Below are 26,305 nucleotides of genomic sequence, written 5' to 3'. Positions count from 1 at the left end.
CCGTTTTTTTAACGTTTGTGTCGACTTTCTTCTCGCCTTTTTACAATGTTGTTGTCGCCTTTTTTGTTGTTATCAGCGTTCATTTGTCAAATAAATATCACTTCATTTAAGTGTTTTTGTGTGTGTGTGTGTGGGTGTCTGTGTGTGTGTGTGTGTGTGTGTGTGTGTGTCTGTATGTGTGTGTGTGTCTCTTTGTGTGTGTGTGTGTGTGTATGTATGTGTGTGTGTGTGTGTGTCTCTGTGTGTGTGTGTGTGTGTGTGTGTGTGTGTGTGTGTGTGTGTGTGTGTGTGTGTGTGTGTGTGTGTGTCCTGACAGTGTCTTTTGTTCCTTCGTGTCCCCAGTAGGTCCAAAGTCCAGAAAATTAATTTAATATCATTCAGATTTACTGTCTTTATGCAAAACATATGAAATAAAAGGATTAACTTTTTAAAATAATTAATTGAAATAATATATGTATATATAATAAAATAATAATACAAATGATTAAAATAAAGGGATATAGTATTACCAAAATAAAAACATAAAATGTAATGTAAAAAGTGTGGTGAGTGTGTAAAATAAAAACATAGAAATGAAACTAATATAATCTGTAAACATGTTTTAATGTGTGTATATGTTTGGTGGAGCTCTGCTTGTAGTTCCTGCTGATGTCACCAGAGGGCGCCATGACGTCATCACCAGCTCAGAGATGAAAACTAACTGGGGGTTAGTTGGATTGTTCTTTATTTTGGTATTTCTCTCTAAAATAACAAATGACAACATTACCAATAATCAGTAACATTATAATTCATCATGTTGTTGTTTGTTAACAGTTAAAATAACTTTTAACTGAAGTTTAATTTCCTGTTAGTCACTGCTGGTTGTTATGAAGTGTTACTGCTCCTCTGATCTCTGTTGGCACAGTGTTTCTGGTTCTACAGGATTCTTTCTGTCTCCTCCTCCTCCTCCTCCTCCTCCTGATGAAGCTGAAACAGGTTTGTTGTTTTGCTGTCAGAGACAAAGGTTTCAGTCAACACACACGATAAGATGTCTGGGTGTCCCAGAGGTCTTCCAGGTCCAGCTGCAGCGTGAGAAACCCTCCAATCAGAGCAGTCCAGTACGTAAGTCTTTCACTTTTTCATTTTCATATTGTGCTGAGTTCAGGGAGCAGAGAGTCTGTCTGTTTTCTCTCCACGTTAGTTATCTGCTCAGCCAGCTGCTGTAACTTCACACTGGGCTATTAGTACTTTTACTGTAGTAACATGTCTGAATACTTTAATCTCAGAAGGAAAGCTTGTACTTGTTATTGTCCTCCATTTATCTGACAGCGTGTTACTCTGCACATTCACAGTTTACACACAAAGTATGAATCAGCAGTAAAACATGATGTAATGTTCCAGATGAAACTATGAAGGAGTTCAAATCAGCTCAGGAAGGGGTGTTGGGGTGGTAAAGTTAGGCAACATTTTGGCGAGGAGGAAACTGACATGTCCATTTTCAAAGGGGTCTGTTGACCTCTGACCTCCAGGTATCTGAATGAAAATGTTTGAATAATTCACCACATCCACGTTCATACAGTAGGCCATTTTTCATGCTACTAGATTACATTGTTTTAGTTTTTTCCTATTTTCAAATGAACAATAAATCTGTATACCGCACGTGTCAAACTCGAGGCCCGAGGGCCAAATCTGGCCCCTCACAGGTTTTGATCCGGCCCCTCGCAGGTTTTGATCCGGCCCGCATTTCAATTTAGGTTCACAATAAATTTAGGCCCACCTAGTTTTTGTCGCTTTTTCCAAAGTTTTTGGTGCTTTTATTTTACATTTTTGATGCCTTTTACGGCGGTTTATGCGCTTTTTTTCAAAGCTTTAGGCACTTTTTTTTAACGTCTTTGACGCTTTACTCAACGTTTTGCCACTTTTTCTGAGTTTTTTGGCGCTTTTTACAATGTTTTTTGTTGTTTTTTTTTTCCCCACATATTTGTCGCTAGCTAAGGATCTTTTTTGGGGCTTTATGAGGCCCACAATGTTAGTGAGAAGACTACAGTATATGAGACATGCAATAACACAATCAAAATATTTGACTTTTGGCCCTTGATGTGATTCTCATTTTCCAGTCTGGCCCTCTGGGAAACTGAGTTTGACACCCCTGGTGTAGAGGGAGCAGCAAACTTAAATGCATTTTTCCCCAGTTCAGTGTTTTGATTTTTCCCTAATTCAGCCTCTCAGCAGCTTACAGAGGTTTCAAAGAAGTGACTCCACTTGTTATTGTCCTCCATTATCTGACAGGGTGTTACTCTGCACATTCACATATATACAATAATAATAATAATAATAATAATAATAATAATACATTTTTATTTGTATTGGACTTTACATTACAGCAATCTCAAAGTGCTACAGAGCATATAGTAATGTACACAAAGTCTGAATCAGCAGTAAAACATGATGTAATGTTCCAGAGAATCAGCTCTCTCACTGTTACTTCTACATCAAGTACATTTAGTAACAGAGCAGGATGTGGGACAGAGTATTTCACCGTGTAGTATTAATAGTTTGGAGTACTTCTTCCACTGCGTCACTGAGACTGTTTAACGATAAAGTTTGTTCATCTCATTGTAAACATGTTGGAACTCGACGTGTGGAAAGTTCCTCGTGTTGCATTCATGGAACAAAGGAAGAACAAACACACACTGACAACAAGAACCACAGTTACACAGAGAGAAGAAACAAAGCTCTTATTGTGAAAATCTGCTTCCTGACAGGTGGAGCTATGACTCATTCCAGGGAACAGCTCACCTGAGTTCTTCTTCATCAACTCTTTGGACTGTTTGGAGAAACTGTAAGTTGCTGTTTGGTACTTTAACAACACGTTAGTCTTTGGTCTCTTCAGGGTTATTTTCTGGCTCTGTAATGTTAAATATAATGTTTCTACTTCACTTCTTATTTCCTGAGAAAGTTTGTACAACTCTTGTGTTGAAGTAAAATCTACATGTTGTAACATGAACTACTACAGAGGAGGTTTTAAATACTTTGCCAGGTGTTTATACGTCTGTCTTGTCACAACCGTGAGAAAACTTTACAGCTGTGTAGTTGAGATCTAAATGAAGGCCGAGTGTGAAGATGGGGGGGTCCGAGCCTTTCTCCTGCTGTCTCCTTTATCACTGCTGGCACCAGGTAGCCCCCAAGGACCACATGAGTAGCCCTCAGGCCTGTTCTAAAACTGAAAATTGAATATTATCTGTTTCCCACCTTGTTAAGTCATTGTTGATAATTATTGATAATGAGAAATCATAAACATGATCAGTGTCTTCACATAGATGAGTATCATTAATCATTAATAATCATATATAACTAATGGCAAACTAAGCAAATTAGTTATTTCAGAAGAGTGTATCAAACTGGTAGCCCTTCGTATGACTCAGTCCCCATGAAGTAGCTCTCAGTTTCTAAAAGGTTGGTGAGCCCTGTTCTACAGGATTCTTTCTGTCTCCTCCTCCTCCTCCTCCTTCTCCTCCTGATGAAGCTGAAACAGGTTTGTTGTTTTGCTGTCAGAGACAAAGGTTTCAGTCGACACACACGATAAGATGTCTGGGTGTCCCAGAGGTCTTCCAGGTCCAGCTGCAGCGTGAGAAACCCTCCAATCAGAGCAGTCCAGTACGTAAGTCTTTCACTTTTTCATTTTCATATTGTGTTGAGTTCAGGGAGCAGAGAGTCTGTCTGTTTTCTCTCCACGTTAGTTATCTGCTCAGCCAGCTGCAGTAACTTCACACTGGGCTATTAGTACTTTTACTGCAGTAACATGTCTGAATACTTGCTTTAATCTCAGAAGGAAAGCTTGTACTTGTTATTGTCCTCCATTTATCTGACAGCGTGTTACTCTGCACATTCACTGAGTATTTTCACCGTGTAGTATTAATAGTTTGGAGTACTTCTTCCACTGCGTCACTGAGTCTGTTTAACAATAAAGTTTGTTCATCACATTTTAAACATGTTGGAACTCGACGTGTGGAAAGTTCCTCGTGTTGCAAAGGAAGCACAAACACACACTGACAACAACAACCACAGTTACACAGAGAGAAGAAACAAAGCTCTTATTGTGAAAATCTGCTCCTGTTGCAGCCCTTCCTGCCTGCTTCCTGACTGGTGGAGCTATGACTAATTCCAGGAAACAGCTCAACTGTGTCAGAGATTTTCTCTCCAGGTGGAGAGAGACCCTCTTCTTCATCAACTCTTCTTCATCAACTCTTTGGAATTTTGAAGAAACTGTAAGTTGCTGTTTGGTACTTTAACACCACGTTAGTCTTTTGTCTCTTCAGGGTTAGTTTCTGGCTCTGTAATGTTAAATATAATGTTTCTACTTCACTTCTTACTTCCTGAGAAAGTTTGGACGACTCTTCTGTTGGAAGATAAATCTACATGTTGATGATTTACTGGAATCAAACAGCTGATCTTTATTTCCTTTCTCCAGCTGTCAGAAAACAAACGGTCGTCTCCATCAGAATAAAGAGAGACACAACACAACTAATGTTTCTGCTAAAAGGTTCAAGGTTCAAGGTGCGGCTTTATTGGCATTATACAACACAATTGTCCAATGAAATGCAATCGTCATTTACAGCTGGCTATGATGAAGTTAAGTTACCAACCGGGCTGCTTCTGTGGACTTTGGTCTAAAATATCAGAAGAAAAGTCAAAAATTGTCAAAAGATATTCCCAAAAGGCAACAAAAACTCTGAAAAAGAGGAACAAAAACATAGAAAAAAAAGCAGCAAAAATGTTTGAAAATGTGACCAAAACCTTAAAAAAAAGGAACAAAAACTTCTAAAAATCACCCCATAAACCCTGCCTATGTGTACATAGTTTTCTCTATCTGGGCATTAGGCCTCAACAATATGGAGAAGAAATCCAATTGTGATTTTTCTGCCAAGTTTGTCTTTGGTCTCTTCAGGGTTAGTTTCTGGCTCTGTAATGTTATATAATGTTTCTACTTAACTTCTTATTTCAAATTTTAAAGCTGTCTGCAGCAGTTAGTGTCGGTCATTCTATTCACTGACAGGACTGATGTGGAGACAACAAGACTCAGCTCTTTTATTCTCTAACTAAACCAACAAATATGGAACTGCGTCACTATGAGCTGGCACTCCAACAGGAACTACTGTGGCTTCTTTATGATGCAACTTTGTGTTCAAATTCAATAACATGTTATTAGTAGTGTCCAATCCTAATCAAAACACTCTACAAATAGAGTAGGTGTAGACCACACTCTCAGCAGTCATTTGGTGGCAAGAAAAAACTTCTGACGTCTAAATTCCTGCATTCAGATATTTTAGTATGCACAAATTTAAGTTACAAGATGTTGTAGGTTTCCACAGAATGAAGCCTTAGCTCAACGCTCTTCTAAATCTCCTCGTCTTAATCCACATAAAATAATCCACAGGACCACATGGTAAAAGTTGAACTATTTACTTTTACACAAGAAAAACAAATAACACAGTGCAAAATCCACTTCCAACAAATCCTGCAGACAGCCAGAGAGAGAAGGTGAGAATGGTAAAGGAAATTGTTGTATGCCAATTATCAAAACATAAATTACTGCATTATTTCTGTTCCTACAAACGTCCTTATTTATTTGAAGTATAACACAAATATATAAAATATAATGCAGTAAGAAGGCTTTTACACCAGGGACCTGAGTGATGGTTCCTCTCCGGGAACCATCACCTTATCGTGGTGGAGAGGTTTGTGTGTCCCTATGAACCTGAGGGCTGTGTTGTCTGGAGCTGTGTGCTCCTGGTAGGGTCTCCCAAGGCAAAGTGGTCTCAGGTGAGGGGCCAGACAAAGAATGGTTCAAAAACCCCCATGAAAAAACGAGGTAGAGATGGAGTGACCCTGCCCGGAGGAAGCCCAGGGCCCCCGTCTGGAGCCAGGCCCAGATGGAGGGCCCAGATGGAGGGCCCAGATGGAGGGCCCAGATGGAGGGCCCGTCAGCGAGCGTCTGGTGGCCGAGACGTCACCTCTCTGTGGGGGAAGGAGCCGGAACTTGTGCGGGAGGTGGAGCACTACCGGTTAGATCTGGTGGGGCTTACCTCTATGCACAGTCTCGGTTCTGGAACCATACTCCTGGATAGGGGTTGGACTCTTTTCTTCTCCGGAGTTGCCCAGGGTGTGAGGCGCCGGGCGGGTGTGGGGATACTCACAAGCCCCCGGCTGAGCGCCGCTACGTTGGAGTTTACCCCGGTGGATGAGAGGGTCGCCTCTCTACGCCTGCGGGTTGTGGGGGGGGAAACTCTGACTGTTCGGCGTATTCGGCCTTCTTGGAGACCTTGAATGGAGTCCTGCAAGGGGCTCCAGTGGGGGACTCCATAGTCCTGCTGGGGGACTTCAACGCGCACGTGGGCAATGATGGAGACACATGGAGAGGCGTGATTGGGAGGAACGGCCTCCCTGATCTAAACCAGAGTGGTTGTTTGTTGTTGGACTTTTGTGCTAGTCATGGATTGTCTATAACGAACACCATGTTCGAACATAGGGATGCTCATAAATGTACTTGGTACCAGAGCACCCTAGGCCAAAGGTCAATGATCAATTTTATAATCGTTTCATCTGATCTGAGGCCGTATGTTTTGGACACTTGGGTGAAGAGAGGGGCAGAGCTGTCAACCGATCACCATCTGGTGGTGAGTTGGGTCAGGGGGTGGGGGAAGACTCTGGACAGACCTGGTAAGCCCAAACGGGTAGTGCGGGTAAATTGGGAACATCTGGAGGAGGCCCCTGTCCGACAGACTTTCAAATCACACCTCCGGCTGAGCTTTTCGTGCATCCCTGTGGAGGCTGGGGGCATTGAACCCGAGTGGACAATGTTCAAAGTTTCCATTGCTGAAGCTGCGGCGAGGAGCTGTGGTCTTAGGGTCTTAGGTGCCTCAAGGGACGGTAACCCACGAACACTGTGGTGGACACCGGTGGTCAGGGAAGCCGTCCGACTGAAGAAGGAGTCTTTCCGGGATATGTTATCCCAGAGGACTCCGGAGGCAGTTGCAAGGTACCGAAGGGCCCGAAGGGCTGCAGCCTCTGCCGTGAAAGAGGCAAAGCAGCGGGTGTGGGAGAAGTTTGGAGAAGACATGGAGAAGGACTTTCGGTCGGCATCAACGTGCTTCTGGAAAACCGTTCGCCACCTCAGGAGGGGGAAGCGGGGAACCATCCAAGCTGTGTACAGTAAGGATGGGACGCTGTCGACCTCGACTGAGGAGGTAATAGGGCAGTGGAAGGAGCACTTTGAGGAACTCCTGAATCCGATTAATACGCCCTCTATATTAGAGGCAAACCTGGAGGATGATGGGGGATTGTTGTCAATTTCCCAGGCGGAAGTCACTGATGTAGTCAAACAACTCCACAGTGGCAAAGCCCCAGGGATTGATGAGATCCATCCAGAAATGCTCAAGGCTCTGGGTGTGGAGGGGCTGTCTTGGTTGACACGCCTCTTCAACATTGCGTGGAAGTCTGGGACGGTGCCTAAGGAGTGGCAGACCGAGGTGGTGGTGGACCAGAGGGTGTGTGCCAATTACAGGGGTATCACACTTCTCAGCCTCCCCGGTAAAGTCTACTCCAAGGTGCTGGAAAGGAGGGTTCGGTCGATAGTCGAACCTCAGATTGAAGAGGAACAATATGGATTCCGTCCTGGTCGTGGAACAATGGACCAGATCTTTACTCTCGCAAGGATCCTGGAGGGAGCCTGGGAGTATGCCCAACCGGTCTACGTGTGTTTCATGGATTTAGAGAAGGCGTATGACCGGGTCCCCCGGGAGATACTGTGGGAGGTGCTGCGGGAGTATGGGGTGAGGGGGTCTCTTCTCAGGGCCATCCAATTTCTGTACGACCAAAGCGAGAGCTGTGTCCGGGTTCTCGGCAGTAAGTCGGACTCGTTTCAGGTGAGGGTTGGCCTCCGCCAGGGCTGCGCTTTGTCACCAATCCTGTTTGTAATATTTATGGACAGGATATCGAGGCGTAGTCGGGGTGGAGAGGGGTTGCAGTTCGGTGGGCTGGGGATCTCATCGCTGTTTTTTGCAGATGATGTGGTCCTGATGGCCTCATCGGCCTGTGACCTTCAGCACTCACTGGAGCGGTTCGCAGCCAAGTGTGAAGCGGATGAGGATCAGCACCTCTAAATCTGAGGCCATGGTTCTCAGCAGGAAACCAATGGAGTGCCTTCTCCATGTAGGGAAAGAGTCCTTAACCCAAGTGAAGGAGTTCAAATACCTTGGTGTCTTGTTCGCGAGTGGGGGGACAATGGAGCGGGAGATTGGTCGGAGAATCGGCGCAGCGGGTGCGGTATTACATTCAATTTTTCGCACCGTTGTGATGAAAATGGTCAGTTTTCGTTCCTACCCTCACCTATGGTCATGAAGGCTGGGTCATGACCGAAAGAACGAGATCCGGGGTACAAGCGGCCGAAATGGGTTTCCTCAGGAGGGTGGCTGGCGTCTCCCTTAGAGATAGGGAGAGAAGCTCAGTCATCCGTGAGGAGCTCGGAGTAGAGCCGCTGCTCCTTCGCGTCGAAAGGAGCCAGTTGAGGTGGTTCGGGCATCTGGTAAGGATGCCCCCTGGGCGCCTCCCTAGAGAGGTGTTCCAGGCACGTCCAGCTGGGAGGAGGCCTCTGGGAAGACCCAGGACTAGGTGGAGGGATTATATCTCTAACCTGGCCTGGGAACGCCTCGGGATCCCCCAGTCGGAGCTGGTTAATGTGGCTCGGGAAACGGAAGTGTGGGGTCCCCTGCTGGAGCTGCTCCCCCCGCGACCCGACACCGGATAAGCGGACGAAGATGGATGGATGGATGGACCTGAGCCCAGATCTGCTCTCTTTTAATTAAAGACATTCTTAGTCGACTAACACTCAAACGATTTGATCGATTAATAGATAGTTGATTTAATGGACAGGTCTGTAAAACAGAGTTTCTCCTCAAAGACTCATGCAAAAGCTCCACTTTAAATCCTGTTTTTACATTCCATACACAGACAGAAAGGTGAGATTGATTGTCATAATGGAGTCTTGTCTCCATTAGAGGACAGAAAGATGACATTAGTCCTGGAGTCGTAACAATGTTCCTGTTCTCCCAGAAAGATAATGAATGACAGCAGGAGCAGAGAGTAGAAATCATTCAGTGGAGAGCTTCAGACTTTATTTTCTGCTTGATAGCTTCTAGTTTCTCCAGCAGCTTCTGTTTCTAGAGATTAAAAAGTGGTCTTCCTCTCTTTCTAACAGGACCCATCAGAGACCAGACCCTGCTGAACCTGAACCTGAACCCAGCTGTATGTCCATGAAGAGTCACCGCTAATTTAAAAAAGAAGGCGGCCTGACCTCGAGTGGTCAATAGAAATGGAGGAGAGAGGATTGATGGAGAGACTTGAATGGCAGAAGGAGAGAATAGCAATGCAAAGCGAAATTGAAATGTTAAGAAGTAGATTTAGGTGAGTTGTGAACATCCAGCAAACTGGACTACGTCCCGTCTGGGTTGTTTTGTGTCATGTCAGTCTCATGCACACTCTTTCAAATAAAGTGTATTTTTGTGGAAAGGAATTATGGTAGTTGATGACTGAAATGAGAATATTTTTGCAAAATAATTTCCTGTCTCACTCAAAATATCTTTCTGTTGATTATATTTAGATTTTTATATTTAGATTTTTTAAAATATGATTTCAAGGGGCGTCCTCTAGCTCACCCTGTAAGAGCGTTCGCCCCATGTTTAGTCCTGCAGCGGCGTGGGTTCGAGTCCGAGCTGCTGCCCTTTGCTGCGTGTCATCCCCCATCTCTCTCTCTCCCCCTTTCATGTCTATCCACTGTCACTGTAATAAAGGGAAAAGCCCCAAAAAATAATCTTAAAAAAAAAAAATTATGATTTCAAAAGATATTTTTATTGAGTTTTGGACAGAAAGTAAAGCATTATTGCCATTCAATTGTTAATAATTAGGCTTACATACATATTCATATTAATATTATATTTTAGACTTTAACTGAACATGTGACCCTCAATAAATGTGTTTTTCTATCAGGACCCAGCAGAAACCAGAGTATCCTGAACCTGAACCTGTACCTGGACCTGGACCTGAACCCAGCTGTGTGTCCTTTAAGAGTGACCGGTCATATCAAGGCCTCATTGACTTTAAAGGAGAGCAACCCTCTGCTGAAAAGATGTAAGCTGTTAAGATTATAATATTACTGATTCATGTTTTAACTTTTATGTTCCCAGAGAAGTTTTTGGAGTTTATTTTCAGCAACTTTCTTCTTCACATCCATTTATATTCTCACATCTAAAAGTTGTCCAGTTAAACCAGTCTTCAACTCTTGACTTTTGGTAAATATTGGATCTGGTTTGGTCCAATATATTCTCTGGTGTTTTAGCTTTTTAACCCAGTTTTGTGTCTAGTTTATTGAACTTCTTTGTGTTAATCTTGTTTAGTTGCTGCTTGTATCTCCAGCAGTTTTTATGTCTGAATACTAAAAAGTGAATTTCCATCCCTGTTGGTCGTACTCCCTGTGTAACAGGATCCATCAAAGACCAGACTCTGCTGAACCTGAACCCAGCTGTGTGTCCTTCAAGAGTGACCAGTCATATCAAGGCCTCATTGACTTTAAAGGTCAACAACCCTCTGCTGAAAAGAGGTAAGCTGTATATATTGTAATATTACTGATTCATGTTTCAACTTTCTTATATCCAGAGAAGTTTTGAAATTTATTTTCAGCATCTTTCTTCTTCACATATATTTATATTCTCACATCTGAAAGCTGTCCAGTAAGACCAGTCTTCAACTTTAGATCTCAATTTAATATTGGACCTGGTTTGGACCAATATTATCTGGTGTTTTAGCCCCATTAAAAAGCATTTTAAATCTCCCATAGCCATAGCATAGGCTAAAAATCATGACTGGCAAAATTCTTCCCAAATGTTCTTCTGCAACTGGGAATACCAGGGGGATGGTTGGGATGTGTGCGCCTTAGAGTGCCTCTTCCAGGGTAACTTCATCTGCACATCCCCCTGGAGATCCAGTGACCCTTGGTAAGTGTTGGTGTCACCTGGGTCAGGACACTATTTGCCATGAGAAGACTTCTGCCATTTGAGTCTGGACACTTAAGGCCAAGTTTCAGTGAGTGGGTTTATGACCAGAGTTCACCCCCCCCCCCCCAAGTCTCCTGACACAAATTGGTCAAAATGCAAAATTCTTCCCAAATGTTGGGTCTGGGTTTGCCAGTTGGATGTCAGATCAGAAGTCAATAAGGGGAAGCAAAAAAGGAAACCACCATCCAACAGTATCCACAGCCCAGGTCAGCAGTTCTCCCCGACTACAAACAGGCCATCTAAGCTCTATTTCCCCCTCCTGAGTCAGCTGATGGTTTGCCAAAAACGTTTTGAGGCCAACAGAAGGTTTTTCACCATTGACTCCCCAAACTTCTTCTACCTACAAATGTTTGCTTCCATGACCACAGAAGCTGCAGACTTCCTGGCATCATGATACCATTCTGCTACTTCAGGAGTCCTTTAGACCAACCATGTTGTAGCTCTTGTTTGCTTTTTAGTTCTTTCTGTTGATTCACTTGTGTCTGTGTGGACAGACATGATGTGAGCTAATTATTCCTGATTCCTCCACAGAGTGGACCAGGAGAGCTCAGAGGGTCCCAGTGGTCAGTCTGCCCAGCAGCATCAAACACACCTGAACTCCATGTTTATGGTCTGTACATGTACAACAACTACTTTTACATTTATTCTGTTCACAATCATCTCCATGCTGCATGTTTCAGACCAGTGGATTGTCAGTCTGTCCAACATGGATCTGATGTTTGCTTCCATGATTTCAGTTTGATTGTCACTCATATAATCTTCTGTTCCAGCTGCTGGAGGAGAACATCGTCACTTTTGTGAAGAACGAGCTGAAGAAGCTCCAAAAGCTTCTGAGTCCAGATTACCTAGAATGCTCAGAGAGTAAGAGGGAGGATGAGGATGAAGGGCAGAGGAGGAGTAGAGAGGCATTTCTGAAGATTACACTGCACTTCCTGAGGAGAATGAAGCAGGACGAGCTGGGTGACCGTCTGCAGCGCAGTAAGAGGATTTCTCTAAAGATTGAACTTGCCGTACTAATGGGACATTTACTAATGTCTCCAGAGAAGGGTCAAAGTATGTTCCTGTTTTCTTTACAAAATTACTCTCTGAACTTTTTTGTTCTGTATTCATTCAGGAAGTTCATCTGGAGTTTGTCGACGTAAACTCAAATCTAAGCTAAACAACAAGTTCCAGCGTGTGTTTGAGGGGATTGCTAAAGCAGGAAACCAAACCCTTCTGAATCAGATGTTCACAGAGATCTACATCACAAAGGGAGGGACTGCAGAGGTCAATGATGAACATGAGGTCAGACAGATTGAAACAGCATCCAGGAAACCAGACAGACCAGAAACAACAATCAGTCAAGAAGACATCTTTAAAACCCCATCTGGAAGAGATGAACCAATCAGAACAGTGATGACAAAGGGAGTGGCTGGCATCGGGAAAACAGTCTTAACACAGAAGTTCACTCTGGACTGGGCTGAAGACAAAGCCAACCAGGACATCCAGTTCACATTTCCGTTCACCTTCAGAGAGCTGAATGTGCTGAAAGAGAGAAAGTACAGCTTGGTGGAACTTGTTGATTACTTCTTTAGTGAAACCAAAGAAGCAGGAATCTGCAGGTTTGAAGAGGTTGTGTTCATCTTTGATGGTCTGGATGAGTGTCGACTTCCTCTGGACTTCCTCAACACTGAGATCCTGACTGATGTTACAGAGTCCACCTCAGTGGATGTGCTGCTGACAAACCTCATCAGGGGGAATCTGCTTCCCTCTGCTCACCTCTGGATAACCACACGACCTGCTGCAGCCAATCAGATCCCTCCTGAGTGCGTTGACATGGTGACAGAGGTCAGAGGGTTCACTGATCCACAGAAGGAGGAGTACTTCAGGAAGAGATTCAAAGATGAGGAGCAAGCCAGCAGAATCATCTCCCACATCAAGACATCACGAAGCCTCCACATCATGTGCCACATCCCAGTCTTCTGCTGGATCACTGCTACAGTTCTGGAGGATGTGTTGAAGACCAGAAAGAGAGGAGAGCTGCCCACGACCCTTACTGAGATGTACATCCACTTCCTGGTGGTTCAGTCCAAAGTGAAGAACATCAAGTATGATGGAGGAGCTGAGACAGATCCACACTGGAGTCCAGAGAGCAGGAAGATGATGGAGTCTCTGGGACAACTGGCTTTTGAGCAGCTGCAGAAAGGAAACTTGATCTTCTATGAGTCAGACCTGACAGAGTGTGGCATCGATATCAGAGCAGCCTCCGTGTACTCAGGGGTGTTCACACAGATATTTAAAGAGGAGAGAGGACTCTACCAGGACAAGGTGTTCAGCTTCATCCATCTTAGTGTTCAGGAGTTTCTGGCTGCTCTTCATGTCCATCTGACATTCACCAACTCTGGAGTCAACCTGCTGTCAGAAGAACAAACAACATCAACACAGTTCTACCAGAGTGCTGTGGACAAGGCCTTACAGAGTCCAAATGGACACCTGGACTTGTTCCTCCGCTTCCTCCTCGGTCTTTCTCTGGAGACCAATCAGAATCTTCTACGAAGTTTGCTGACACAGACAGGAAGTAGCTCAGAGACCATTCAGAAAACAATCACGTACATCAAGAAGAAGATCAGTGAGAATCTGTCTGCAGAGAGAAGCATCAATCTCTTCCACTGTCTGAATGAACTGAATGATTATTTTCTAGTGCTAGGGATCCAACATTCCCTGAGTTCAGGACGTCTCTCCAAAGATAATCTGTCTCCTGCTGAGTGGTCAGCTCTGGTCTTCATCTTACTGTCATCAGAAAAAGATCTAGACGTGTTTGACCTTAAGAAATACCGTGCTTCAGAGGATGTTCTTCTCAGGCTGCTGCCAGTGGTCAAAGCCTCCAAAAAAGCTCTGTAAGTGTGATTTATTATCAATAAAAACTCTGACAGGAGTTAAATATAATAACATGTTTCCTTCCTGTTGTCTTTCCAGACTAAGTGGCTGTAACCTGTCAGAGAGAAGCTGTGAAGCTCTGTCCTCAGTTCTCAGCTCCCAGTCCTCTAGTTTGAGAGAGCTGGACCTGAGTAACAACAACCTGCAGGATTCAGGAGTGAAGCTGCTCGCTGTTGGACTGAAGAGTCCACACTGCACACTGGAGACTCTCAGGTCAAGATTCATTAACCCATTCAACTGATGACCATTTAAATTCTGACTAACTTCAGTTGTTAAACAGCTGACGTGTAGCTGTTGTGTTGATATGATAAACTTGGCCAGTAGTTATTAGACTCAGTTACTTTACATGAGGGTTTTTCATAATTTGCTTTTGTTGTTGAATAATTAAATACCACAGATGATTTTAAAGATTTATTACAAATTAGGACCAAAATGTGCCTGGACAACAGACAAACAAAAAACTAAAACATGGCTCCACGTGTTGACAGAGTTCCTGTGTGTTGTTCTGTGTGTTTGCAGTCTCTCAGGCTGTCTGATCTCAGAAGAAGGCTGTTCTTCTCTGGTATCAGCTCTGAGCTCCAACCCCTCCCATCTGAGAGAGCTGGACCTGAGCTACAATCATCCAGGAGACTCAGGAGTGAAGCTACTGTCAGCAGGACTGGAGGATCCTCTCTGGAGACTGGAAACTCTCAGGTACAAACACTGATGAATAAAAAGGAGATATTTTTGTAGGAAGTTTTAAAGGAGAACATCTCCAGGAACTAAAATGATAACTCAATGTGCTTTCTACGCTGTAACAAGAGTGTGTGGATGAAGCATTAATTTACTCTTTCGGCAGACTAGTTAGTTAGAGGTTTAAAATGTCAGTTGCCGGTGCTCCATGGCTCATGTGATTGATCAGAGACGTACACTGACGTCTGGACCAATTATTGTACAAAGTTCCTCTTGTGTTGGGAGAGTACCGAATCTAAGTTCAAAAAGTCCCTCAAAATGCTCTTTCCTAGTTCCTGTGGTGCAAACACAAAATATGTCTGTGAGAGTGATGTAATGTTGATGTTTCTCTACAGAGAAAGGTCCACTGTTGCACCAAATGCTTGCTCTTGGGGGAATTGTTTGGTCTCTGTAAATGATAGCGTGGCAGTGGCGCCGGCAGCCGTAATCCTGTACGCATTGTGCATAATTTTTTTGTCTTTGAGAAAATGATCTAATGATAACAATGTGAAAATGCTCACATTGTAGTCTGTTGTAGTCTCTGCTATGTTCAGTTATATTTTCCTCATTATTTATACGTTATTTCACCCACAAGCCACTATTAATCAGAATATTCATTATTATGACTCGATATGAGACACAGGGTCTCATTCTCAAGAGAGACCTGTTAAGGACAGTTACAGACAGACAAACAGATTACAATGGTGTACACAGTACTATATAATATTTAAGCTAAAGTGCCATGTAGACAGAACGTTTTCACACATACCTCATTTGGTCTGGACTTTCGGACTTTTCAGTTTGATCCGAACCAAAATTACAGGTGTGAAACCTCCCCCAGACCACGGTCCAGATCAAAAGACCAAATTTTGATCCGATAAAAAGAGCTGGTCTCGGTCCGGACCAAACTGAATGGTCCAGTTCGTTTATAGTGTGAAAGCATTTTTTGGATCGTTCGGACCAAATACAAGAAGCTCTGGCAGGCTTTCCTTGTGTTACAAGACCGGGAAAGCTCCTTTAAGGAACAGCTCGGTGCTTAATGTGTAGCCAACATGAGAGAGTGACGGTGAATGTGCTCAGAGCAGACAGCTGTTGGTTATCAGAGCAGACAATACATCAGCAGTTTACTTGTTAAGTGGTAGTAAATGTACAGTGTAGGTTTCCGTTTGTCTTTGAATAAATGCTCCAGGAAGAAAGTTCCCGTGTCTTGCTTCTCAACAAAACAAAGAGATGCGGCAGTAGGGGAGAGCAGCAGTCAGTAGGAGAGCGCAGCAGTATGTGATGACGACAGGACGCAGTTTTGTCACGTAGAGATCTTTAGTGCGCTAGCGCTCTCTCTCTCTCTCTCTCTCTCTCTCTCTCTCTCTCCCTCTCTCTCTCTCTCTCTCTCTGTGTGTGTAAATCAAAACAATTAACTTTAAAGAAAAAGGAATGAAGTATGAGCATGTCATAATGTAAGGTGTATGTCAAGTACATGAATGAGTAAATCTGTGTGTATGACTGGGTGAAAACTAAGTAAAACTATAAAGGAACAAACAAAACAGGATCATACCTGGAGGAGCAGAGAGAGAAGAGTGGTTAGAAGCAGTTTAAATACCCTGAGCCCAGGTGGCTCCAATCAATAACGACCCTCCTCTGCCTGCAGGAGGAACCACCCCTGCAATGCAGAGGAGCCAAAACCAGGTGGTAAAGCCAGCTCCTTTGTATCCAATACCAGCCATAGGGCAACCTTTTGAGCATCTTATTATCGATTGTGTTGGGCCTTTGCCACGGTCCAAGTCAGGTCATAACTACTTATTAACTGTGATGTGTCAAGCAACTAGATATCCGGCAGCTTTTGCCTTGCGTACCATAACTTCAAAATCAGTAGTTAAAACATTAACTCAATTTATTTCAACATTTGGAATTCCAAAAATCATCCAGTCAGATCAGGGGGCTAACTTTACCTCCCATTTATTTGCTCAGGTTCTTAAACAGCTTAAAGTTAAACATAACAAGTCTACGGCGTTCCATGCTCAGAGCCAGGGAGTTTTGGAACGTTTTCATCAAACATTAAAGTCTTTGCTTCGTTCATACTGTACAGAACTGTCTGCGGATTGGGAGGAGGGGTTACCTTGGCTGCTACTAGCTGCTCGTGAAGTAGTGCAGGAAAGCACAGGGTTCAGCCCAAATGACTTAGTGTTTGGTCATAAGGTGCGTGGGCCCTGGTTTGGCTTGCTTGTGCACTGACTGCAATGTATGACAAGTTTTAATAAACTGAGCTACATCCCGCTTTAAACGTGGCCAGAAAAAATAACGGAGTATGCGATCATACGTTTTCCGAACACCCATGTGACCTGCCACATCACCATGGGAAGTTTGCAACACTTTATTTCGCAAAGTAGTAGGTACAACGATCTGAAAAACTGGTTCACCTAGACCCTGATCACAGTGTGGAACCCATTTCCTGACCAACAGCCCCTCAAGAAAAAAATAACACTGAGCACTATTCCTCACCACTGAATCAGGCACAGCTTTATCCAACAAATCCGCCAAGGTAGTATCGGCCTTTTGCTCAGCTATCAATGACTCTCTAGAACTAGTCAACTGTTCTATTTGGAGTTTAACTGGCAACTCAAAACTTTCTCCTTGCGTGAAGCAGAGCGGGTAACAGCACAACCCGGAAATACCTCCGGAGACACACAATTGCAATCCGGAGATTGCTTTACAGGGGGTACTGAAGCTTGCTTCTTAAAAGATGTTTATTTTGCCATCTGCCCACACCTTACTACCTGCCAAGTCATTCCCCAAAATCATGTGGACTCCCTCTACTGGCAACTGGGGTCTAACCCCAACAGCTACATCACCCTCTACCAGACCACATTTAAGGGTAACGTCATGTAAAGGAGAGACGAATGGAACTAATCCCATGCCACGTATCAATACACAACTGCCAGTATCAGACTCCTTAGAGAATGGCAAAACAGATTCCACCAGAAAAGAATCTAAAGCACCAGTGTCTCTTAAGATCTTAATTGGAACGTTTTGGTTGCCATCTACCAAAGACACTACACCATCTGAAATAAAGGCTGAAAAATCACATTGGGAAGACTCGGAACCAAACTCAACTATTGGCTGAAAAAGCTCACCCTTGTGGTCAGAGGCTGTAACAGGAACTGCCATCACAGCAGATTTAACTTGACCTAACTTTTTTAATTTAAGTACAGGACAATCTTCCTTCCAATGTCCTTCAGCTAAACAATAGTGACAGGTATTAGCATTAACCGGTGCTTTAGGCCCCCCATAACCAAACTTCTGCTGAGGCCTTTGGAACAAAGCTCCAGAAAAAGATGACCTACTATACCTAGGAGTAAAGTTAGTTTTATAGTACATGTCACTGTTTGACTCAAAATGGCTTTTATGTGTTAACCTGTACTCATCTGCAAGGACTGCTGCATCACTTGGAGACTTAACTTTACGTTCATTAATGTATGTAGCAACCTGGTCAGACACTGAATCTTTGAACTGTTCTAACACAATCAAGTTAGACAGACCCTCAAAAGTACTAACTTCAGAAGCTCTGCACCAACGATTAAAAAAAAAAAAAAGTCAAATCGCGAATAAACTCACAATAGGTTTGTGAATCTAGCTTTTCCCTATAACGAAAACGTTGACGATATGCCTCCGGCACAAGCTCGTAGATCTTCAGAACTGCCGATTTAACTTTAGCATAAACTTTACTGTCAGCTATACTCAGTGCTGAAAAAGCTTCACGTGCTTTTCCTGTAAGTACACATTGCAACAACATAGTCATATCCGAATCTGACCAAACTCTAGCGCCAGCAATACGCTCAAATAAAGTAAAATATGTATCTGGATCTGACTCATCAAATTTAGGCAACAAACGAAGATTCTGTGAAACATCAAACTGCGGTACTCCTTCTGGACCATTAACATTTCGTAATCGCGCTATTTCTAACTGCATTTGCAACAACTCCCTCTGCTGTTCAAAAGTTAATGAAGGGCTAGACTGAAAACTTACACCCTCACTACTAGCAGACTGACCCCAAAGAACACCTTCTTCCCTAAGACCCTGCTTTAATCTAGCCTTAACAGTCTCTTTAAGTTTTTTATCAGCAATCTCAATCTGATAATGGTCAGCAATTTCAATTAACTGCTCCTTAGTACACAACTCTAAAGCTACCTCTGAAGGAGCTTGAACAAAACTACTCAAAATAGAAGACATTTTCCTCAACCAACACAACTATTACAAATGCTGGAGAAAAATAAAATAAAATACACGCCTCACCTGCTGCCAATCTGGGTTTAAGGACAGGAGCCACACCCCACTATCCTCCAAAAACAACTAACTAACTGGCCCCTGTTCTTCGTGCAGTCACATGTGGTGGGGTTTTATGCACACAAAACCAGCGGAGTGGAAAAGACAACCAGAACCTGGCGGCCCCCCCTCACATCCACGGAGGTGCTCCCGAGCCGATGTAGGGGAAAAGGGAAGCTCTACCCACGTTCACTGCCACCTAAAACAAAAACACCACGAGCCTCCTATTGACACTTGCTGATAAGCCTCAACAGGAGAGGACTCCCACCTAAACAAAACCCAGAAAAGGCCCAGAGAGAATTACTAACCAAATTTAGCTATGAAGCTAACCAAACAAAAGGAACACATGGCTCTCAATGCTCTCTCCCATAATATTGGCCATACCAAGGCATCCCCTCAAACAAAAGTTTGACAATCTGAACTAAATTAACAAAACTACTAACCCAAATTAACTACAAAACAATAATCAAATAAGTCAAACTACAAGCAAACAAATCAATAACAAGGCAAAGACAACATAGCCAAAACTTTAACCAACTATGAGAAATTGTCAAGTAAACTAAAATACTAAAGCCAGGCTAAAGTATAATTAATTTTAACTTAAAGACGAGCCCCCACTTGTCACAAGCCGGCTCACAGCCTGTGGCAAAGAATGAGGAGACACCAACAACAAGTATAGGCCAATCAAGATATTTTATTGTAAATCAAAACAATTAACTTTAAACAAAGAAAAAGGAATGAAGTATGAGCATGTCATAATGTAAGGTGTATGTCAAGTGCATGAATGAGTAAATCTGTGTGTGTGTGTGTGTGTGTGTGTGTGTGTGTGTGTGTGTGTGTGTGTGTGTGTGTAAATGACTGAGTGAAAACTAAGTAAAACTATAAAGGAACAAACAAAACAGGATCATACCTGGAGGAGCAGAGAGAGAGAGAAGAGTGGTTAGAAGCAGTTTAAATACCCTGAGCCTAGGTGGCTCCAATCACTAACGACCCTCCTCTGCCTGCAGGAGGAACCACCCCTGCAATGCAGAGGAGGGGCCGTAACAATATAGTCTATAGATCAGTTTATCAGGAACTAGAGACGGACATCTCCATCCTATAATACAACAACCTGTATTTTCAGTAATATTCTCATGACCTGGTCATTATGATATGATAAAGTATGCTAGGAACACACTCTCATACCCATCAAATAGCCTATTATAAGAACAGCTGATTTCTGGAGAAGTAAACAGCTTTAGAGGAGGATTGTTGTTGTGCATACTATGAAATAAAATCCTGACTCAGACCTCATCTATCTGGAAAGTGTCCTGAGATAACTTCTCGTATGATTGGACACTATAAAGGAAATTAAACTGAATTACATATTTTAATTGATTGGCAGCCCAAATATGAATATAAAATGAGTAAATTCCAACTCTACATTTGATCAGAAGGAAGCTGTGTGTGTGAGAGTGATGTAATGCCCCTCCTCCTTTCAGGGTGGAGCCTGCTGGAGTCAGATGGTTGACACCAGGTCTGAGGAAGTGTAAGTCTGTTTTTAATTTCTTTCATCAAACTGTGACATCACTCATCCAACCCTCTGATGTCATCATCAAAGTGCTGATTGGTTAATAACTGCAGCTGTGTTGTGTCTCCTTCTCTCTGTCAGATTCCTGTGAACTCACACTGGACACAAACACAGTGAACAGAAAACTCAAACTGTCTGACAACAACAGGAAGGTGACACGTGTGAAGCAGGAGGATCAGCAGCTATATCCTGATCATCCAGAGAGGTTTGACTACTGGTCTCAGCTGCTGTGTAGAGATGGTCTGACTGGTCGCTGTTACTGGGAGGTTGAGAGGAGAGGAGGGGTTGATATATCAGTGAGTTACAGAGGAATCAGGAGGAGAGGAGACGATGATGACTGTTTGTTTGGACGTAATGATCAGTCTTGGAGTCTAATCTGCTATGATGATGATGATGATGGTTACTGTGTCTGTCACAATAACAGAGAAACACCCACCTCCTCCTCCTCTGTCTATGGTAGAGTAGCAGTGTATGTGGACTGTCCTGCTGGCTCTCTGTCCTTCTACTCAGTCTCCTCTGACTCACTGATCCACCTCCACACCTTCAACACCACATTCGCTCAGCCTCTCTATCCTGGGTTTAGGGTCTGGTCTCTTGGTTCCTCAGTGTCTCTGTGTTCTCTGGAGGACGGAGAGTCTCCTCCTGTTTCTCACTGCTGATCAGTTGAGTCTGTACAGGATCACACTTACAGAAATATTTCAGGTTATTGTTATGAACTAATGAATGAACTTTGTATTAAATGATTCAGAATGATTGAACAGATTCCTGGTGAACATTGTAAACTTCTTCCACTTCCAGTCCTTTAAAGATGGAAGCTGTGATCATGAAATTGTAGAAATGCTGTTGACTTGTGTCATGTTTAGTTTTGAGTTCTGTCTCTTTTCACAATAAAAGCATAAAGTTACTGTGATGTGTTTGTGGTCTTTCTTTTTAACTTTTAAAGTCAGTGAACTCCAGGATGGGGGGGGGGGATTCATCGATGATGGATGAGCGTGACAAACGCCTCTCAGCACTGAAATTAAGTGATGTTTATTTGACACAAACGCGTCAACGTAAGCGCCAGAAAAAGTTACAAATGAATGACAACAACAACAAAAAAGGCAACAACAACATTGTAAAAAGGTGAAAAGAAAGTCGACACAAACGTTCAAAAAAGTCAAAGTCAAACAAAAAACCTCAACATAAGCATTGAAAAAAGCGTCGTAAGAACTTACAAAGATGCCGATAACGAAAACAAAAAAGCCTCAAAAGAATAAAAATGTGAATGAACCAACAAAAAACTGAAAACAGCTTTGACTAAAGGCCCTGGTGCTGTCACACCTTTACATACACACCTGTCGGACTCCATGACCAATCTGATTGGTGGAGAGCTAACCAGGAAACGGGGAGCGGGATGAGCGTGACTAGAGTCTCTCAACATCTGATAAAATCTTTTAAACTGACCTTTGTTGATCTGAAATGAAGACAGATTCAGCAACTGCACGGCCTATTTCTCTCTTCAAATGTTTTCAGAAACACGTTTCGGTGAACTATTTTAGTCCAATATGAGATATCGTATTCTGAACGAGCCGCCATTATGGTCGGGGAGAAGCCAGACCCACGTGACGCGTTCGTCCAATCAGCTGCCTGTTTTCATTTTTTGGGCGACAATACAGATTAGCGCCGCCTGCTGTTATGGAGATGTATTACGTCTCGTACACGTGCAGAACGTACCCTCAAGTCAGCGTCTCTTCGGTGAGTTCTGAGGAACTTTTTGGACCTCGGGGAGACTGATCAGTCCGACTGACTTTTCTGCCGAGGGTCGGCCGTCTGGTTGGTGTGTCAGAGCCTTAAGGATGAAATGTCAAATATTCTGCAATATACTCAATAAATCATCAGAACATTCATACTCCTGAATGTGGAGACAGACTCAGTTTCAGTAATGTCTGTTTTTATAATATAATGAGTTGATGTCTCTGTTGTTATTATTTGCTGCTCTGTGGACACAAAGACTGAGAGGAACCAGCAGAGGGAGACACAGCACAGATAGTTTCTGCTCCTTCATTCTTCTCCTCCTCTACATCTCAGAGGGAAATATTGGGCTTTTTGGACGAACGCATCACGTGGGTCTGTCTTCTCCCGAATTTCAAAATGGCGGCTCGTTCAGAATGCAATCTCATATTGGACTAAAATAGTTCACCGAAACGTGTTTCTGAAAACATTTTAAGAGAGAAATAGGCCGTGCAGTTGCTGAATCTGTCTTCATTTCAGATCAACAAAGGTCAGTTTAAAAGATTTTCATCACATTTTGAGAGGCGTCCTTCATTCATCCCGCTCATTATTTCCGGGCTAGCTCTCCACCAATCAGATTGGTCATTGAGTCCAACTGCCCTCCCTTTAACCCAACAAGTCAGGTAAGCCAAATGAAGGCCGACGGCACAGAACACACCGAACAGACTCGAGTCACCGACCTCGCCAGACTGTCAGACGGCTGATTATCAGGTTGGTGTGTCAGCGCCTTTAGTCAAAGCTGTTTTCAGTTTTTGTTGGTTCATTCACATTTTTATTCTTTTGAGGCGTTTTTGTTGTCGTTATCAGCATCTGTGTAACTTCTTCCGGTGCATTTTTCAATGCTTATGTTGACATTTTTTACCACTTATTTTTTACGTTTGTGTCGACTTTCTTTTCGCCTTTTTACCGTACGTCCACACCGCCGCCGACTTGATCTTCTAAAGATACAGGAAGTCATTCATTTTCAATGGAAGCTGCTTCTCTCAGCTGCAAGGAGCGGCAAATCTGTCAGCATCGCGTTTTGGGCGTTTTGAGCGACCAGAGCGTCAATCAGAAAGTTGAAAGTAGGTCAACTTTATGGTAATGAGCTATGACGTGGTTCAGCGGCAACCAATCAGAATATAAACGTCCTTCACGCTGGCTGATTCCAGAGAAACATACGATGTAAACTTTGGTTCCTACCAAAACATTAGTTCAGAGAAAAAGGAGGAGAAGCTCATCATGGCCGTTGCTGGGTTCCCTATCATTTATGATATTTGCGTATAGGGACCAGTTAACGTTACCTGCCGGTCACATGGTCTCTAAACAGTCCGCTCACGGTGAAGTCCTGCACGGATCAACAGCTGGCGGCTGCTCGCTCTGCCTGCACGCTGCTGCGGTTCAGCGGCTAACGAGCGAGCTAACTGCTAACAGACACCGCTGCGACCACATAAAAGGTTTCTAGTGTCAGTGTATTGGCCGTGCAGTGGCTGCTTGATCTTTTTCCATGATGAACATAGAATGCTGCTACGTCAGAGCGGCCAAAGCCTCAAACAGTTTCCCCGCACTTTCTGACCAGCATCCTTGACCGGGCAGCCAGAGCTTCTTTGCAGCTCAAGTCGGCGGCGGTGTGGACGTACAGTTACAACGTTATCGGCATTCATTTGTAACTTTTTCCGGCGCTTATGTTGACGCGTTTGTGTGAAATAAGCATCACTTAAATTCAGTGTGTTGAAATGTGTCGACCGCTGTGGATCCCCAACAGAGGAGAGTCTGAGGGATTGAGGGAACACAGCATCCTCTGAGGCTGCTTCTTCACTTCTACGTTGGACGCCAAATGTTGATCAATGATCAAAGAAACACTGATTCCCATACCGGGAGTTGAACCCGGGACGCCTGGGTGAAAACCAGGAATCCTGACCGCTAGACCATATGGGACTCTGTTCTGTAACAGAAGATATTAGCTTCTTCGAGCTACACAAGATCGATTTCACGCGTCTTTGTTTCTCGTCACCTAAGAGACAAAAGTGCGACCTTCAGTTCGGCCATGTTTGACCTATCTAGCTAGACCTAGATAGGCCCTACCTTTTCATATTTGCTGTCGTGTTTTCATATTTTCCATTGTGTTTTATGATTTGCTGTTGTGATTTGCTCTTCAGGGCCACCGTACATTTTAGTTGTTTAATTAGACTCATATCACAATAAATCAACGCTGACGCGTTCCGGCAGACAGTCCGTCTGTCTTTTAGAGTTTTTCTACCCGATTATCGGCCGTCTTGCGAGGTCGGTGACTCGAGTCTGGTCGGTGTGTTCCGTGCCGTCGTTGGCCTTCATTTTGGCCGACCTGACTTGCTTGTCGGAGGGCGGGCGGTCAGACTCAATGAGCCATCTGATTGGTGGAGAGCTAACCCGGAAACAGGTAAGTTTATTTTGATTAGGACAATACACATGAATCAACATTTCTGTAAATGCGCCAGTGTTAGTCCTAGTATGCATGTCTTTATGGTGGGAAGAAACAGGAGCACCCAGAGTAAACCCACGCAAACACGGGGAGAACAATGAGAGCAAACTCCACACAGAGAGGCTGTCTGGATCCGAACCAGAACCTTCTTGCTTTGAGGCAGAAGTGCTAACCACTGAGCCACCATGCTGCTTGCGTGACTAGAGTCTCTCAAAATCTTTTAAACTGACCTTTGTTGATCTGAAATGAAGACATATTCAGCAACTGCACGGCCTATTTCTCTCTTCAAATGTTTTCAGAAACACGTTTCGGTGAACTATTTTAGTCCAATATGAGATCGTGTTCTGAACGAGCCGCCATTATGCCCGGTTGAAAAAACGCTGCCGGTTTTCATTTTTTGGGCGACAATACAGATTAGCGCCGCCTGCTGTTATGGAGACGTATTACAAGTCGGCGTCGCTTCGAGACACTTTTTGGACCTCGTGTGTCAGGGGCTTAAGAGACAAAAGAGCGAGCTTCAGTCTGAGTGTTATCCGAGGAAGGTTGAAATCACCACCAGCGCTGTAACTAATGCCCTGTATATATCTCTGCAGGGTAAATCCAGACAGATCCCCGACTATCTCGGGAGGTCCTGGGACATGTCTGCATGGATTGAAAAAGCGAAAAAAAAAAAAAAAAAAAAAACTTTAAAAATGTAACATCAAAAGGCTCCAAATATCAGAGGAAGGTGCGAAAAAGTTTGAAATTTTTTTTTTAAAAAGGCTACAAAAACTCCAAAAGAAGTGACAAAAATGTTGAAAAAATTGTCAAAAAAAACACTTTTGTCTCTTAAAGTAACACGAAACAAAGACGCGTGAAATCGATCTGGCGTAGCTCGAAGCAAACGACTATCTTCTGCTCCAGATCATGAGTCCCATATGGTCTAGCGGTCAGGATTCCTGGTTTTCATCCAGGCGGCCTGGGTTCAACTCCCGGTATGGGAATCAGTGATTGCTTTGATCATCGATCAGCGTTTGTTCTCCAACTTTGGCAGAGTAATAAACACAAATATACTGCAACACAGCTGCTATTTCATTTCAGAAACACCAAAATACTCCTACCAAGCAGGTAACGTGTGGTGATTAATAGCTGTGGTTGTTTTGAGCATTTCTTCTCCAGTTCTTCAGAAGTCTCTGAGATGATGATGAAACGTTTTTCTAATTCCAGTTCTCCTTGATTTTAACCGTGGATAACGCTCAGATAACGCAGGAGACACACTCAGTTTAACGTGTTAACGTTTCAGTAACCAGTCCTTCCAGAAAAATGTGGAGTTTTTTTGTGATTGTTGCGGGCAAAAATCCTTGATTATGCGGCACGTTTTCTTAAAAAATGTGATGGAATATGCGGGATATTTATGCAATTTTATGTGATGAAATTGCGGGAACTTGCAAAAACTGTGGTTCCATCGTGGCTTCATCGCGGGGTTTGCAGCTTTTCGATGATGTTCACGTCGC

The 26,305-nt window shown here is 43.5% G+C and overlaps 1 protein-coding gene and 2 non-coding genes across 3 annotated transcripts; 2 read left to right on the top strand and 1 right to left on the bottom strand.

Annotated features, from left to right (window-relative positions):
- Nucleotides 1–834: 834 nt before the first annotated feature.
- On the top strand, nucleotides 835–24,156 carry LOC116062565 (protein NLRC3-like). The gene is made up of 13 exons (XM_036003186.1): nucleotides 835–1,101; nucleotides 3,506–3,636; nucleotides 9,236–9,441; nucleotides 10,024–10,164; nucleotides 10,517–10,633; nucleotides 11,619–11,697; nucleotides 11,858–12,065; nucleotides 12,202–13,963; nucleotides 14,043–14,216; nucleotides 14,523–14,696; nucleotides 20,514–20,560; nucleotides 20,684–21,186; nucleotides 24,079–24,156. Exons 3-13 carry the CDS (start codon nucleotides 9,350–9,352, stop codon nucleotides 24,154–24,156), a joined length of 3,375 nt encoding a protein of 1,124 aa, XP_035859079.1. The 5' UTR covers nucleotides 835–1,101; nucleotides 3,506–3,636; nucleotides 9,236–9,349.
- A 61-nt stretch (nucleotides 24,157–24,217) lies between these two features.
- Nucleotides 24,218–24,289, bottom strand: trnae-uuc. The gene has a single exon. It is a non-coding gene; the product is annotated as a tRNA-Glu (tRNA).
- Nucleotides 24,290–25,723: 1,434 nt separating this feature from the next.
- trnae-uuc lies at nucleotides 25,724–25,795 on the top strand. The gene has a single exon. It is a non-coding gene; the product is annotated as a tRNA-Glu (tRNA).
- The last annotated feature ends 510 nt before the right edge of the window (nucleotides 25,796–26,305 follow it).

Source organism: Sander lucioperca, chromosome 7 (genome assembly GCF_008315115.2).
Source record: "Sander lucioperca isolate FBNREF2018 chromosome 7, SLUC_FBN_1.2, whole genome shotgun sequence".
In the NCBI taxonomy this organism is placed as follows: Eukaryota; Metazoa; Chordata; class Actinopteri; order Perciformes; family Percidae; genus Sander; species Sander lucioperca.
This window is presented reverse-complemented; position numbering and strand designations above follow the sequence as displayed.

Coding starts and splice junctions, on each gene's coding strand:
- LOC116062565 (XM_036003186.1), top strand. CDS start 9,350: ATGGAGGAGAGAGGATTGATGGAGAGACTTGAATGGCAGAAGGAGAGA. Junction 14,217..14,522: donor TGCACACTGGAGACTCTCAG/GTCAAGATTCAT, acceptor GTGTGTTTGCAG/TCTCTCAGGCTGTCTGATCT. Junction 14,697..20,513: donor TGGAGACTGGAAACTCTCAG/GTACAAACACTG, acceptor TCCTCCTTTCAG/GGTGGAGCCTGCTGGAGTCA.